Source organism: Corylus avellana, chromosome 5 (assembly GCF_965113065.1).
Source record: "Corylus avellana chromosome 5, dhCorAvel1.hap1.2, whole genome shotgun sequence".
In the NCBI taxonomy this organism is placed as follows: Eukaryota; Viridiplantae; Streptophyta; class Magnoliopsida; order Fagales; family Betulaceae; genus Corylus; species Corylus avellana.
The window spans coordinates 5,088,186-5,104,435 of record NC_142494.1 but is presented as its reverse complement, the minus strand read 5'-3'; the positions used below and the strand labels follow the sequence as shown (position 1 = coordinate 5,104,435).

Sequence of the window (16,250 nt, the reverse complement as noted above, 5' to 3'; positions counted from 1 at the left end):
TAGGACTATTCTAGAAGATTCTTGACTCCAATGCTCTCCAGCTATTTACCATTTTCCACATTACCTCTGCCACCTTGCCTCGAGAAGCACACTTCTATCCTACACTAAAAAACCCTTAATACCCTTTACCGCATATAATATGTGGCCTCTCCATTCAGAAACATGAAATGACAACACTACCCTTTCATCCCAATAATGAATTCCCTTAAACATATGGACAAACTAGGAAGATTTTCATTTTTCACGACCTATCCACCCACCCAATTTAATTAGCCTATCTATAAATAATTACAGCTCCCCACTTGCGCCATCGGTCATAGCACATTAGATAGAAAAATGGCCTACGCCTTCCTTCTACTCATCATGGCTCTAGCCATGCCTCACATCTCAGCGCAAGGGACTCCGCCTTCAGCTAGCCCCACCCCCAACCTTCCGGCGCCATTGTCAGCCGCAGCCCGGGAGTTCCTCGACGGACACAACCAAGCAAGGGCAGCCGTTGGGGTTGGCCCACTCAAATGGAGCGAGGGGCTAGCCAATGGCACGAGCCGACTAGTCCGGTACCAAAGAGACAAAATGGGCTGCAAGTTTGCCAACGTGAGCAATAGCAAGTACGGTGGAAACCAGCTGTGGGCAAGCGGCGCCGTGACGCCACGCACGGTAGTCGATGCATGGGTGAAAGAGAAAGAGTACTACAACCACACCGACAACTCGTGCCTGCCGAACCACACGTGCGGGGTGTATACTCAGGTCGTGTGGAGGAAATCTCTGGAGTTGGGGTGTGCTCAAGCAACATGTGTGAAGGAGAGCGCCAGTCTAACCATATGTTTCTATGATCCTCCTGGGAATACTGTTGGGGAGAGTCCGTACTAGAGAAGTTAATGATCGAGCTTTCTCTTCTTTGTAATAGCACTATAGCAGGATCTGATTTTAAAGCTTATATACCTGGTTATGGAAGTTTTGATGGCAGCTTAATGTAAAATAAATTTTTTGAGGTACAAAAATAGAGCAGAGATCTTTTTTACAGTTTTATTTCTTCAGCGAATGGGATTTGAAGATGTTGGATAAACTGTAAAACTTTCAAAATCAAAGACTCACCGACAAATATGATCTAAAGTAGCTAGACTGGTAGGTGGGACACGGGCAGATGATAATAATTGAATCCAGAAAATAACCCTCAAGAGCATTTGTGATCACGTGGTTGCTGGAAGCCAGAAAATTGCTCAAATGAGTAAGATGATTGTTATGAACCCAGGAGGGCCACTGGTTACCAGTAGATGTTATGACACGGACGACTGCTCCATCACATGCCCACTTACTAGTCATGCAAGCAATATATATATATATATATATATATATATATAGAGAGAGAGAGAGAGAGAGAGAGTCTTCTTGTACATACTCTTGTTGTTTTCCTGTCGTGTGGATTATTGCTATGCCACAGATACTCTGAAGCAGGGCGAGTGGATTACTGACAATGGAGAAACCCTTGTCTCCAGTGGAGGAAGGTTTGAACTGGGTTTCTTTACCCCTATCAGAAGCTCTAGCCACAAAACGTTCGTTGGGATTTGGTACAAACCGGATCAACAAACAGTTGTGTGGGTTGCCAACCGTGACTAGCCACTACTTAGCGGTTCCATCGGAATTTTTGGAATCACAGAACATGGCATCCTCAAGATATCGGATACCACTAGAAAAGAAGATTATTTGTCTGTGTCTCTTGATTCCTCGTCTACAAATCGGACTGTGAAGCTCATGGATTCTGGAAACCTGATCTTTAGCGATGATGATGATGATGACCAGTGGGTGACGAGTCACTGGGAGAGCTTTCAAAATCCAACGACTGATACATTTCTTCCAGGTATGAACATAGATGAATTCCCGTCATTGACTTCATGGAAACGCGATGGTGACCCGGGACAGGGGCAGTTCACGTTTAAGCAAGATCAAGCAGAGAGCAACTACGTTATCTCAGAAAAGCAAGAACGCGATTATTGGAAAAGTAGCTGGATAGGAAGCAGCCCAGATGACGCGCCCATTGGCATTGTAAGCTTGTTATCAAATTGGAGCAATATCGGGAATTATAGTTACGAAAGGTTGGTGATGAATTATACGGGGGAATTACAGTACTATCGGAGCTCGGGTGTCGGGGTGTGGACCAGGGAAATTGGTCTTCGATTTGGAGAAAGCCGGACGACAAATATTGTAGTATTTACAATTTTTGTGGGAATTTCGGCAGCTGCAATATTAACAATAGCCCAATCGATGCAAATGTTTGCCCGGGTTCCATCCTACTAACCCGTGGAATTGGAATTCGAGAGATTTCTCGGATGGGTGCACCAGAAATTCAACATCATTGGACAAGAGCGACATGTTCTTGAGCTTAAAGATGATGCAAGTGAGCAAGCCAGAGCTTTCTTTAGATTCCATAGGCAATGAAACATATTGCAGAAAGAAGTGTCTGACCAACAGTCAATGCCGAGCTTATTCATATGGTTATTTAGATTTAATACAGACAAACTACGATTCTTTTTTTCTTGCCTGCAATATTTGGTTTCCGGATTGAAGTGATCTCCAAGTGGAGTACACAAACGGTCTTAACCTCTCTGTCCGCGTGGCAAAATCTGTTATAGGTACTCGATCTTTTTACACATTGGAATAGCTGGGATATATTGATTCGGTAGCTGAATTACATCCATAGAAACTGATCTAGCTAACTTACTTTTGTTTAAATTAAAAAAATCATCATAGATGTTAAAAATGAAGTGAGAAAGCAACTCTGCTGGTATGGCATTTTAAAATTATAGCACTAGCTGATCTTTCTTTTTATGCTTCACTATTAATTTCACCCTTGGGCTGTCAGGGTTCATTTAGAGTAGTATTTTACATGTCAATTTTTAGTTCCTATTTCAGACTTTAAAATATCTTTGCAGAATCAACTCCAAGGAATTGTGAGCCTTGAGGCACAAACCTGATCCCCTATCCGCTGAGCACTGGAACAAATTGTGGTGACCCCATCACCCCATGTACTTCAGTTTCTACTGCAACAGTTCCACAGGCTAAGTTAGCTTCAACACGGCCAATGGCACCTATCGAGTCGCAAGTATTGATCCAAGTACACGAAAAGTTGTCATCCAAGTCAAATATGCAGGAAATTATACAAATTCAACAGGATTTATGCAGCTCAATAAGTCATTCCTATTTAATGCGACCGTTAATTCTGACAACTATAGTTCTAAAGGTAAAGATGAAATAGAGATTAGTTGGAAGCCACCGCTGGAGCCAAGCTATAATTCATCCATAGACTGCAAGGACTGGCCAAATTCAACTTGCAATTTAACAAGAGATCATGGAGAGAAGAGGTGCCTTTGCACTGGGAACTTCCAGTGGGATGCATGGTTCAAATTTAAATTGTTCTAAAGGTCAGGATGCTATATATTTCTTGTGCCTCGACAAAATTAGACCACTAAGACGGACCTAGGATTATGCCCTATATATATATATATATATATATATATATATATATATATACTATTGTTGTTGTTAGATCAGTTTGATAATCAAACCTAGGCCTCTTTCTCCATTGCATTTTATAAGCATTCTAAAAGTTTTCTTTCCAGTTATGTATAAATTATAATCACTTCTAACAGTACGTTAGAAATTGGGAGGTTTTTGGTAGAACTTTCATATCCTCTTTAGCAATATCATGCTTACCTTGTAGTAACAATAGACCTTATAATTGCAACAATTAATGAATTCCACAATATAATAGTGGAATTTGACTTATCATTTTGAATCTAAGTAGAGATTGTTCACAGTTGAAAAAATTACGATGGGGAGTCCTTTCATATTTTAAATTTTAATGTGAGAGTAGTCCTCTTTCTTTTTTGTAGAACCTTCCAAAGGAACGATGTCGTTGACTCTGATTGTTATAATGCCTCTAATAGTACTAGTATTTGTTCTCACAAGCGCAATTGTTTGTATATGTTTGTGGAAAAGAAAGATCGCCCAAAGACAAGGTAACTTATTTGCCAAAATGCACTCTACCTTGCACAATCTGTCATATTTCCATTTCAATCAAAATAAAAGCCACTTTTTAACTATTTTATGTAATTAATTATCATGTACGTGCAATTGAATATATATATATATATATATATATATATGGTTTTCTTTTGAACTCAGAAAATCAAAGAAAGCGAGCACTTCGTGCATTAGATAGTGAAAAACATTCACAGAAGAAGATAAGAAAGACATAGATGTACTATTTTTTGATTTGGAAAGCATTCTCATAGCTACAAACAGTTTCTCAGATGCAAACAGGGTTGGAGAGGGGGGCTATGGGCCAGTTTACAAGGTGATTTCAACAACATTAATTGCTATTTAATCTTCATGCAAACTAGTTTATGGTTAGTAGTAATATTGTGAGTATGGTGTCTTAGGGCACATTTTCAGGTCAACAAATTGCTTTAAAGAGGCTCTCATGTGTCTCACAACAAGGCTTACAAGAATTTAAAAATGAGGTGGTGTTGATTGCAATACTTCAACATAGAAATCTTGTTAGGCTTCAGGGATATTGCATAAGAGGAGATGAAAAGATTTTACTCTAGAGTACATGCCCAACAAAAACTTAGACTCATTTATATTTGGTTGGCCTCTAAACTAAATTCCTAATCTCTTGCAATGCTTGATAGATTATATATTTCTTGTTTGAGTAATAGCTGATTTGTTAATGTTGCGGAAATTGTTCATTAAATGGAAAATGGAAAACTTGCAAGATCAAAAGGTGAGAATGTGTTTGGATTGGGAAATGCGTGTCAACATCATTTTGGGAATAGCTCGTGGGCTTGTTTAACTTCATCATAACTCCAGATTGAGGATCATCCATAGAGATTTGAAAACCAGTAACATTCTTTTAGACGAGGAGATGAACCCCAAAATATCCGACTTTGGCTTGGCAAGGATGATTGAAGGCAAAGAAACTGAGGCTAACACAGCTAGAGTAGTTGAAACTCAGTAAGTTTACAGTACACTGTAACACAATTTTCAATTCCCCAACTCTGTTTACAAAAAGAATATACAAGTATCTACCTTATCCACTAATAAATGTTGGAATGCAGTGACTATATGTCTCCGGAGTACGTATTACATGGAATTTTCTCAGTTAAATCCGATGTTTTTAGTTTTGGTGTAGTTCTACTTGGAATAATAAGTGGAAAAAAGAATACAGGATTTTATCAGTCAAAAGTTGTTATGAGCCTTATAGCTTATGTAAGTGTGTCTAATTTGTTATAATCACTATTATTTCGGCTAATTTATGCTTCATTCCAATTCTGATTTTGTAATTGTTCCAGGCATGGAGATTGTGGGTAGAAAACTATGTGTTGGATTTAATGGACTCGGCTCTACATGAAGTTTGCAATGCAGATCAATTTGTGAAGTGTGTAAATGTTGCACTCTTATGCGTACAAGAAGACGCAAATGATCGCCCCACCATGTCAAATGTTGTTGTCATGTTTGATAGTGAAGCTGCAACAGTTCCAACTCCAAAACAGCCAACATTTGTTCCATGGAGAGGCTATCCTATCAGAGCTAGTTCTTCTAGTGAACCGGAATTAACCTACAGTATAGGAGGAAGATGATCGATAATGTATGATACCAACGCAACTTCTCGTGAGTTTATCCTTTACTACACTTGCAAAGGTTCTATTGGACCAAACATTTGATATCAACTCGCGTAGAGAAACCAAGTTGCTTGTAGATATGGTGATTACCGGAAAAATCTCATGTACTATTTTGGACCGCGGGTTTATCATTCATTTGCTTACAGTTACCCTGAGAATAAGATTTTTTTTTTTTTTTCCTTTTTTTTTTTTTAAAATGAGCAGCTTTTTATATAAACTATAACTTTACAGCTTTTGATATCAACTATATCACTTTGCAGAAGAATAGGATGGCTGCCATTCTTCAACTCATTTCTATTACGCCAAATATAATAAATAGTACAACCAAGAGCAAGCCTGGAAACATGGGCTTTAAGAATCTTTTTTCTCTATTGCTGCAACCCTTCTTCAATCACATTTTCCCAACAGACCGGAGGGTCTCCATATCCCAAAGCTCCATGATAGCCTTATAATTTTGACTATAATGCTAACCCTTATAATTTTAGCAAGTCCATGACTATTATTCTACACGTACCCGTACCAGTATGCCATGTGACACAGTCAGTTAGCCAGCAGTTAGATCCTACCCATCAAACGGGGTCATTTCATCCCAGACTGCCCTCGCAGGTTTGAGCAACTCGGCGAAGCTCACTCGCATCCAGAAAATTTTGCTCAAGTGCTCAACCATCCTAAATGGAAATTATCCAACTCACAATTCATCAAACCACATCCCCTGATTCAGCTAAATACCTGAACATCAATACCAATCCTCCAAAAAAAAAGAAAAAACCTTAAGAAATTTTAGTAATTGCTACCCATCAATAGCAAATTATTGAAATCTAACATAAAAGAAACCAAACACCCCAAATTTGCTCCAATTTCGGCCCATACAGAGAATATCAAAACCTAAATCGTCCTCCTCCCATAATCGATCAGGCCACCCAACATAACACTCTAATTTTAATTTCTTAAATTTGCTAACATCCAAAAAATTAAACAATAAAACTACTTCAACTAAAAAGAACACCCCAATCGACTATATAAATCAACCAAAAATGATTCAATAACTATCAATTTAACCAATGGAAAACCCAAAAAGGGAGCTGTAATCTCATGGATGTCATTGAAAACCGAATTTGAAGCAACCCAAATACTGTGGAGAAAACTTTTCGGTTTACAACTTAAGCTCACAAACTTTTTAGGGATTTTGGCTAAATCATTAAGTGAGTATAACCGGAAATCATCCATACATACTAACCCATCAATTTTCTTTGACAATCGGTCAATATAACAGAGAAAAAGAAAGAAAACATGACAGGGGCCTTTTGAAAAGAGCAGCACTCTGTTTTTTGAGTGAAGCATGGCCTGGGGGTGCATACGTGAGTTTACATGTTTTTCTTTTATTTTTCAAAATTTAAAAAGTAAAACTACTTTTTATTCGATATTTAAATATAATGTGGAAAATACATTCCACATTAGTTTTTATTATTTTTTTATACCATTAAGATATTAATATTTTATAAAATACAAATTTTTTACATATTCTCACATTTTTTTACAAAATTTCAACATGATCTTGATGAAAACAGAAAGAAGAGGAGAAATGCTACACTTTAAGAGGAGGGAGGAGAGATACATATTAGAAGCTGAAGTGCTTCCAAATGTGAAAAACGCTATACCGACTCCAAAAATTTATTTATCATAATTTATGCGGAATTAATACCATGAAGCAATAGTTTTCTATGTTCCTGGTTTTCCTTTTCTGAATCTTAGCTCTTCTCTTTCTTATTTATTCTTACTACTATCACTTTATAAACCAGGCCGGCTGATAAAAACCGTAACGTATCAGAGTCGTACGCCTGGAACAAAAAGGTTCGTCGTACAATTTCGGCGATTACAAAAATCAAGGAGTATATCCCTCTCCTCCTTAGTTTCTTTCCACTTCCGTCGGTCAGGAACAAACACTTCGCCTAATTCTTTTGAATCCCAGCCTGGTTTTCCCCCACTAACCAATCAATCACCCAAAATATATAAAGCAATAAAGAGGCAAACACAAATACTTTGGTTACGAAGAGAAAACCTTTTAGAAACTGATCTAAAAGTAAACCCTCCCTGGGGCAGCCAAACCCAGGAAATCACTATCAAAAGATTATCCAGAGATTACAAACACTAGGAATACTTACAACCATTTGCAAGACCTTGGCTCTGTAAGATCAACAAGCCTACAACTCGTCTCCTTGCTCACAATTTTCTTCAACGTGATTCTCCTTTACTAGACCATTCCAATAGACTTCTCAACCGTAGATTTATCAAATGAATAACTAAAACTCTAAGATTCAATTTAACGCTCACCACATATAATCTCTCTTAGCACAGCCTCCGACGAACTCTCTAGGATGAAAATTTGTGTCTCTCTCTTCTATAATGATGTATATATACCCCTGACAAAATTCTAGACCTAACCCACTTAAAATCACGTTTTTTGGTTTAAAACTTACGAGGTGTTCGGACAAGGCCTTGCAGAGCAGAAACAGAGTTTCTAAAAATGCGGTCCAGACACGAGGAAGGCTTGTCCTGACTGGGCATGCAATGGGTGAAACAACATTCTGGAAATGCTGTCCAGCCTTGATCAATAGATCCGATCGATGGGCGTTTGTGGTCCGATTGAGCTAAAATTTTGCAGGGACGTTCATGATACATAAATCTACATTATGGGCGATGGAGATTTGATTATGAGCATTCTATATCAGTGTTTGAGCCTGTAAACAGTAACCTCTGTATTTTGGAACTGAATTAAGGCAACATAAAAACTAACAAAATGTATTTGGCAGGAGTAATTTTAAAAATTATTCTTATGTTACTTTGGTGTCCTTCCAAGAATGAGCTGACTTTTAAAATCATAATTTAATCAAAATCTAATAATGACCAATCATGAGCTCCATTGTGATTTTAAGATTTACATCATTTTTTGTGGAATACAAAAATGACTTATAGCATTAATCATTGGGTAGTACTGTGGCATTCCCAATGTTTAGCGAAACATTAATAAAGAAGCTATTGTGTTTGACTTTTTATGAGGTTTTTTTTTTAAAAAAAAAAAAAAAAAAAAAAAAAAATCTTATATTTAGAGAATAAAAGAGATTATAGAGAAATTGTTACTAGTGCTCTAATCCTATATACTCAATTCACATCTTAGAGTTTCTTTTTAATTTTCTTTAAATTTAGAAAACTAAATTATTTCATGCTTCCGTATCCAAATACATTTCACTATCACTTTTCCCCTATTCCAATTAAAAAATTTTCTTTACAAAATATAAGTTTCCAAATTACGTCACCTTTTTTTTTTTTTTTTTTTTAACAAAATCTTAATAGTAATACAGTCTCCAATGAAAGCAAAGAGAGAAGAAATGAGAGAGGGGAGAGAAATATTATGTTACATGTTCCAGCTGGTCTGTTTTGCTGTCATTCTCGTTGTGCTAATTTCCTGTTGCCGTGTGGTGTTTGTTTTAGCCTTAGGTGTCATCAGTATACGAGCCCCTTCTGTGGCCCATTCTTATCTTTGCATCCCAGCCCGTTGTCAGCCCATTTTACTACTTAAGGTTCATGCAGCCCACAACTCCAATTAGTGCACCAGCTTCGGCTTTAGGTTCACAAAATAATGGGCTCTTTGTATTAAGAATTAAGAAAAATCCTTATTTGTGACAATCTCAGCAGTGTAATCCTACAAAATTTTTCGTTAATAATCGATAATCGTATAACTTCGCTTAAGTTGGTTGTGAGCAACGGTTTTAGGAGTAGGCGTAAGGGGCTACTAATTAACCGCTAATGGTCTTTTTGGAGAAATCTCGGGTGACTGGTTGGGGTGGCCCAAAATGGCCAAGGGGTAGCCCCAATTTTTTTTTTTTTTTTTTTAATAAAAAAACATATAATTTTTTAATCTTTTTAATTTTTTTTAAAATTAATTATATGACATGTGGCGACATTTGATTGGTGCTGACGTGGTGTTCCGTTAAGTTTTGGATGAAATTTTAACGGAGGTACCATCTTGGTCTTTATGAAAACCACATGTACTTCTTATGATAAAAATGAAACCCAAAGAAGAAAAAAAAAATAATGTGTTAAAACCCTAAGGAGCAAAAGAGTATTTAACCCTAAATATAATTAAAAATAATAAAATAGCAAAACAACTTCGTTCTTGTATTGATTTAAGTGAATTGTGTTAAATTACATAGTTATCCTATACGCTTAAGCTGATAAGAAGAGGTAAATTTAATGACTTAATCATTAGTTTAACACTCTCCCTCACGTGTGGGCTCAAACTTTGTTTTAATAAGTGAGACCCAACGCATGGAATATTTAATTTAAATGGAAGGTGAATTGATGGAGTCAAGGTTTGATCCCAGGACCTTTGGCTCTGATATCATGTTAAATCACCCGTTATCTCGAAAGCTTAAGCTGATAGGGAGAGGTAAATTTAATCACTTAATCATTAATTTAACAAATTGAAGTTAAACATGCATGTGAAGGGAACTAATTGAATTTTAATGGATCATTGAATCTGTGTATAGCATTCAAACAATTCCCACACGCGGTTCATCTGATTCTTGTGATCATCATCTTTCATTCTGATTATGTATTTTGAGGATTGTTATCATGATTATTAGTACCCATCAAATTAAAGTCAGGACTGTGCCAAGGAATGCTTGTTTCAAGTTGTTTCAAGTTATGTTTGGTTTTCTAAAATGGGCTGCAAGTTTTTTCAAGTTGCAGCTATCTTCGGAGCTCAACATTCATATGTGTGTTTTGTTTTGTTTTCTATGTAAACGACTCTATTGTATTTTAGAAACTATGACAAGTTTAAAAGAGGCTCAAAATAGTTTAAAACTGGCCCTAAAAGAGGCCCAAAGAAGGTCCATTACTTTGCAGGCAATTAGCTGTTAATAACCGGCTTTCAACAACAACATAACTGCTGGTTAGCGGTTAACTGCTAGTACCGACCCTAATGGGATAATTACAACTACTTAAAAATAATAACCCTACTTTTGCTTGTCCAACTATTAGAATGGCCATTCTTGCAACAAAAAAAAAAAACTAATGTTGGCAACTCTTATGGCCAACTCAACATTCTTTCCAAAATTTCGAATAACGACATTTAATTCCATTTTTTTAGGCCATTGCCCCTACTTTAGAAATTTAATGTTAAAAGAGTCAAAAATTTATTTTTGAAAGTTACGATTGGTATGTCGAATGACTATTCAATAAAGAAAATGAATTATTTTTAATGCAAAAATAAAGAATATGGAATGAAATAGTCTTGGAATAACAATTCTCATAGCCGGTCCTTAAATTGAGGAATTGCTCCAAGTGTTAAATCCTTATTATATACTCTAACACCAATACTATTCTATTCCATATTCTTCCATCCCTAATAAAAACAATTTATTTTTTATAATGGAATTGTTATTCCGCATACCAAACCTAATCTAATTTCATTGACAAATCCCCACCTGATTGTAGGCCCTGACCCAAAGATTTGATCTCGAATTTATTTTTCCAAAATCCACTTTTCAAGTAATTACGAGCTGGGGTAATACTTTACTTGAAAACTTCTCTATGGTAAGTGGTAACTGTATCTGCTGATGATTGTAATTTCTTTTTCTTTTGCTATTCTTATTTTTCTAGTTCAAGTTTGAATATAATCTCTTTTCACACAAGCCTTCGTTTTTATTGTTTTAGTGGGCTGAGGATTTGAGCCGAGGTTGGTGTAGAAATTCATAATGAAATAAATTACAAAATAATAAAAGAGACACAAAGATTTTACGTGGTTCAGTCTACGACCTACGTCCACAGATAAAGCCCAAAAGACTACATTAAGCTCTTATTGAATGATTTGTTTACAATACATAATGCTCTATTTATAGAGCTTACACATAAATGTAATCTTAATCAAATCTCTAATTTAGGGTGATCAAATCATAATCAAATCCCTAAATTAGGCTAATCTAATCTTCATCAATCATAATCAAATCCCTAACTTTAGGGTCATTCAAATATATACTCTAACATCCTCCCTCAAACTCAAGGTGGAAGATCCTGAAACCTTGAGTTTGACATTATTTATTTTATTTTATTTTTTGAGATAGCAAAACGATACAAAAAAAAAAAGGGCCATCTATGGGCCAAAAAAGGAGAGCCAACTGTGGCTAAAGTGGGCTTGGGTTTTAAACAATACCACATAGCCAAATAAAAGGAGAGCCAACTTTGGGCTGAAGGGAGAGTTAACTATGGGTTGAAATGGCCTAGGTTTTAAACAATACCACAAAGCCAAGCAAAAATAGGTCAACTATGGGCCAATGGATGGGCAACTTGGCCTCTTTTGGTATTTTTTTTTTAATTTTTTTAATTTTTTTATTTTTATGGGCAGCTTGGCCTCTTTTGATTTTTTTTTTTCTTCAACCGAGATTCTTTTCATTTCATTTCATTTTTTTTTTCTCGGTTTCATATTTTTTTTTTTTTTTTTTTTTTAAGAATATCATGTTCACAGATTACATAAACAGGGATAAGGAATACCTTAATCCCGTAACCAAATAGAACTAGGTTAAATATCTAAACCAAGATAACATATTCCTAAAACTAGAATAAAAGAATCTGCAAACTCGAATAAGGCTAAATGAAACTTGTAGCCAAACACACGTCTTCTTCTACAAAATCTTCTCAGCACATGCACAACACCTCTGGCGATGGGCTTTGGACAACCAATGGAGGAGGTTGCAGATCGAAGACGCGAACAACGCTGAGAGCGACAGAAGTCGGCGCTTGGAAGGCTGGAAGCAGATGGAATGAGGACGGCAACAGAGAAATCCAACCTGGCTGGACTCGACGCTGGTGAATCGCCGATGAAGAAATCCGTTGAAACAAGAGGCTGAGGCTGAGAGAAACGCTGCTGGCACCAGTGCTGGGATGAGATCGGATGTTCTGAACGGTGCGGAGGTTCGCGGTGATGGATCTGTCCATGAGATGAGGTGGACAGTGGTTGGATGGTGCAGGTTTGACCTTGCAGAGAACGGCGTTGCTGAATACTTTTTTTTTTTTTTTCTCGCAAGAAGCAAAAATAAATTGAAGGAAAAAAAAAAAAAGAAATACACATGACCATTGGATCGTATAATGGCGTTAGTCTATCGCTCTGATACCATGATAGAATTCATAATGAAATGAAAATAGAAATAAATTGCGGAAATAAAATAAATGAGAGACAGATTTTAACGTGGTTCGGTCAACGACCTACATCTACAAATAAAGCCCATAGGGCTACATTAAGCTCTTATTGAATAATTGATATTACAATACATAATGCTCTATTTATGGAGCTTACACATAAATGTAGGCTTTGTTTGGTAATGAGGATGGGGTTGGCCCAAATACTGTTCATCACAATTTCTCAAAAAAATCAACATCAAAACATTCTAACTTTTTCACTTTTAATATCAAATCATTCACTTTTTATAATTATTCAAATAAAAAATTCACTACAAAACAAAACTTTTTCACTTTTCCATACCACTTTTTCATTTTTTTTATACCAAACATTCTTACTTTTTTTCACATCAATCTACATCAACTACAGTGTTTAGGCCATCCCATTTGCCAAACACCCCCGTAATCTTAATCAAATCCCTAATTTAGGGTGATCAAATCATAATCAAATCCCTAAATTAGGCTAATCTAATCTTCATCAATCATAATCAAATCTCTAACTTTAGGGTCATTCAAATACACTACAAGAAATTAGGTCTTTAGGGGCGACTCAAAGTCGCCCCTAAAGGTCCTAAAGTGGACTCTATTGGCAACAGCGTCCACTTTTCGACCCTAAAGGTGTCGATGCTAATAGTTCGACCCTAATGATCAAATGTCTGATTATCAGGGTCCACTTAAAAGTCGACCTTAATGATCACTTTTAGCGTCCACTTTATCGCCCTTAAAAGTCGCAATGTTTGGACCCTAAAGATGATGTAAACAGAAGCGAAAGTCGACCCTAATAGTCAAGCATTAGCATCCACTTTTAGTTAACCATTAGGGTCCACTTTTGTGGACCCTAATGGCCTTTAAAAAAAAAATAATAAATAACTATTAGCGTCCAAATCAAAGTGGACGCTGATAGTTAACCATTAGTGGACGCTAATGGTCCTAAAAATTTTTTTAAAAAAACTAACTATCAGCGTCCATTTAGAGTCTACCCTAATGATCACTTTTAGCGTCCACTTTATCGACCCTAAAAGACGCATGTTTTGACTCTAAAGATGATGTACACAAAAGAATTAGTCGACGCTAATAGTCAACCATTAGCGTCCACTCTTGTGGACGCTAATGGTCCAAAAAATATTTAAAAAAAAATTGACTATCAGCGTCCACTTCAAAAGTGGACGCTGATAGTTGACCATTAGGGTCCACAAAAGTGGACCCTAATGGTCCTAAAAAATCAAAAAAAAAAAAAAAAAACTGTGATCGATCGCACACTTGTGTGTGATCGATCGCAGCATCAGTAGGTTTTCAAAATTTGGCGATCGATCGCACTTGGAGTGCGATCGATCGCAGCATCAGTAGGTTTTCGAAATTTTGCGATCGATCGAACTCCAAGTGAAAAAGGTAAATCCACATGCATTTCCAATGCCAGTGGAATGCAAAGCCATTGGGGTCCTTTGAAAAGAAGAAATGGACATGTGTTCTCTTCCCACCTCCCTTTGTTTTCTCTTTGGCTATATGATTAGGACAGATATATCCAAAGACCTTGACCTGGTAAGCCAATTCGAGTACCTCTAAAGGATAAATCTTAAACCCGTGTAACACACTTCCACCACATGTATCTGTTAAATCTGGCTTTCCCAGGAGTACAGCAGTACCAAAGAGTTATTTGCACCCAAAGGGATCCATGCGAGCCTTATACTTGATGATTATGCCACCAAAGTTTAAGACTGCTTGGAACAACCCTTTGGGATTAGTATAGCAGTCCGGTCCTTTTAACTATAAGGAAAATAGTACTTGAGATAGTACAATTATTATATAAATTCACGAGAAAGTTTACATTTTATAATAAAAGTAAGTATAACATTTTATAATAAAAAAAGTACCTCTTTTTTTTTTTTTTTTTTTTTTTTGTGGGTGAAATAGTTTTAGTCCAAATAATTTGCATCATCTCGAGGAAAAGCTTTGCATAAAGTCCTCAAATCATCAAAGCAGTGATCATGCAAAATTTAGGTCATGTCTTTAAGACTCCTTAAATTCTAACAATTATTCTTAAATTTTCTTCGATTTATTGCGTATCATATGTGATAACTATGAAGATGACAATTTCAACTTTTCAATTTGAAAAAAAAAAAAAAAAACGACTTGGTTCTATTATAAGAATTAAGCAATTGAGTATGTAATTTATATGTATTACTTGCAACATTCATGCAGAGTTTGGTGCTCGTCGTAGGCTTGTTCTAGTAAATTTTCTTCAATCCGTGCAATTATTATTATTATTTTTATTATATTGTCTCTCTTTTTTATTCTTAAGATTGAACACTTTGTAAAAACAAAAATACACACACACCAAGAAAAAAAAAAAAAATCACTCTTTTCACAATGGGGACAAGAGAAGTACGTACACCGATAGGCGACAGTGACCATTAACGATAAAAGGAGTGGACGAATTGTTCACGACTTTATCCTTGTCTGCCAATTTCACTACTCATAATGTAGCTACGTATCACAAACTCAAATTATCATTAATCTTTTGTCAAGTTAGAAAATATAGTCATTGAAAGTTTATTCCGATGTTTAAAATAAGAAAATTTTCTTCACTGAGACTGCAAGTTACAAGGCATCTTTTCACACTTGGATGACCATGAGATTGGTCCCATCCTAACTGCTCAAATTTTAATGCTTACCAATTCTAGCACATATTTAATGCATGATTAGTTTATTTGCTGGACTTTCTTAGGGGAATGCTAGCCGTAGGTTTAAGATCTTTGGGCTAGCAGCAGATAGAGTACCTATTTCTGTCCCCACTATATATGCAATAAGCAGTATTGGAATTGCTAATTATTCGTAAGTTATAGTTATAGAATCCATGACTAAGTGCTTACGATTTACAGAAACAAAGGGAAGATTAACTGCATGAGAATGACTCCTAGTTTTCTCATTCTTTTCTTAGGATTGTCAAGATGATGCGATTTAGTGAAAAAGCCACCACATAAATCGAAATCCGACAAATCAGGTATTTATCCAACAAATGGAAACCCTAAATCGAAATCTTATAGATTAAATCAAATTCAAAAATGAAAGAGAGAGAGCAAGAAGAAAATACACCCAATTGTTCGAGGGAGGCGTGTGACTATTATTCTTAAACTTAATGGTATACTCTAACTACAAGTTGGCGGCATCGATGGATGGCAGTAGCGCAGCTTCCCGGTGGATGGATGAATAGCAGCAGAGAGAAGGAGAAAGCGTACGTTTTTCCATTTTCCGGCCCCCCTCTCCCCCAATAGGAAAGTATACCTTACGCTAGGACAAGTGTAAAAAAATTCAGTGCAAATTTCCTGGCGTATGGGA

The 16,250-nt window shown here is 36.3% G+C and overlaps 2 protein-coding genes across 2 annotated transcripts; both read left to right on the top strand.

Annotated features, from left to right (window-relative positions):
* Positions 1–297: 297 nt before the first annotated feature.
* On the top strand, positions 298–1,023 carry LOC132184926 (STS14 protein). The gene has a single exon (XM_059598716.2). The coding sequence runs from the start codon at positions 337–339 to the stop codon at positions 868–870; it is 534 nt and encodes a 177-aa protein (XP_059454699.2). The 5' UTR covers positions 298–336; the 3' UTR covers positions 871–1,023.
* A 369-nt stretch (positions 1,024–1,392) lies between these two features.
* Positions 1,393–5,639, top strand: LOC132181314 (G-type lectin S-receptor-like serine/threonine-protein kinase At4g03230; the record flags this gene model as incomplete). Its single annotated transcript, XM_088516686.1, is given in 14 exon segments — positions 1,393–2,143; positions 2,146–2,261; positions 2,264–2,630; positions 2,931–3,016; positions 3,019–3,396; positions 3,398–3,419; positions 3,891–4,016; positions 4,183–4,227; positions 4,230–4,354; positions 4,440–4,602; positions 4,605–4,646; positions 4,776–5,013; positions 5,118–5,268; positions 5,352–5,639. Coding segments are annotated over 14 exon segments (2,898 nt in total), but the record flags the coding sequence as incomplete, so codon positions are not given.
* Between the last annotated feature and the right edge of the window lie 10,611 nt (positions 5,640–16,250).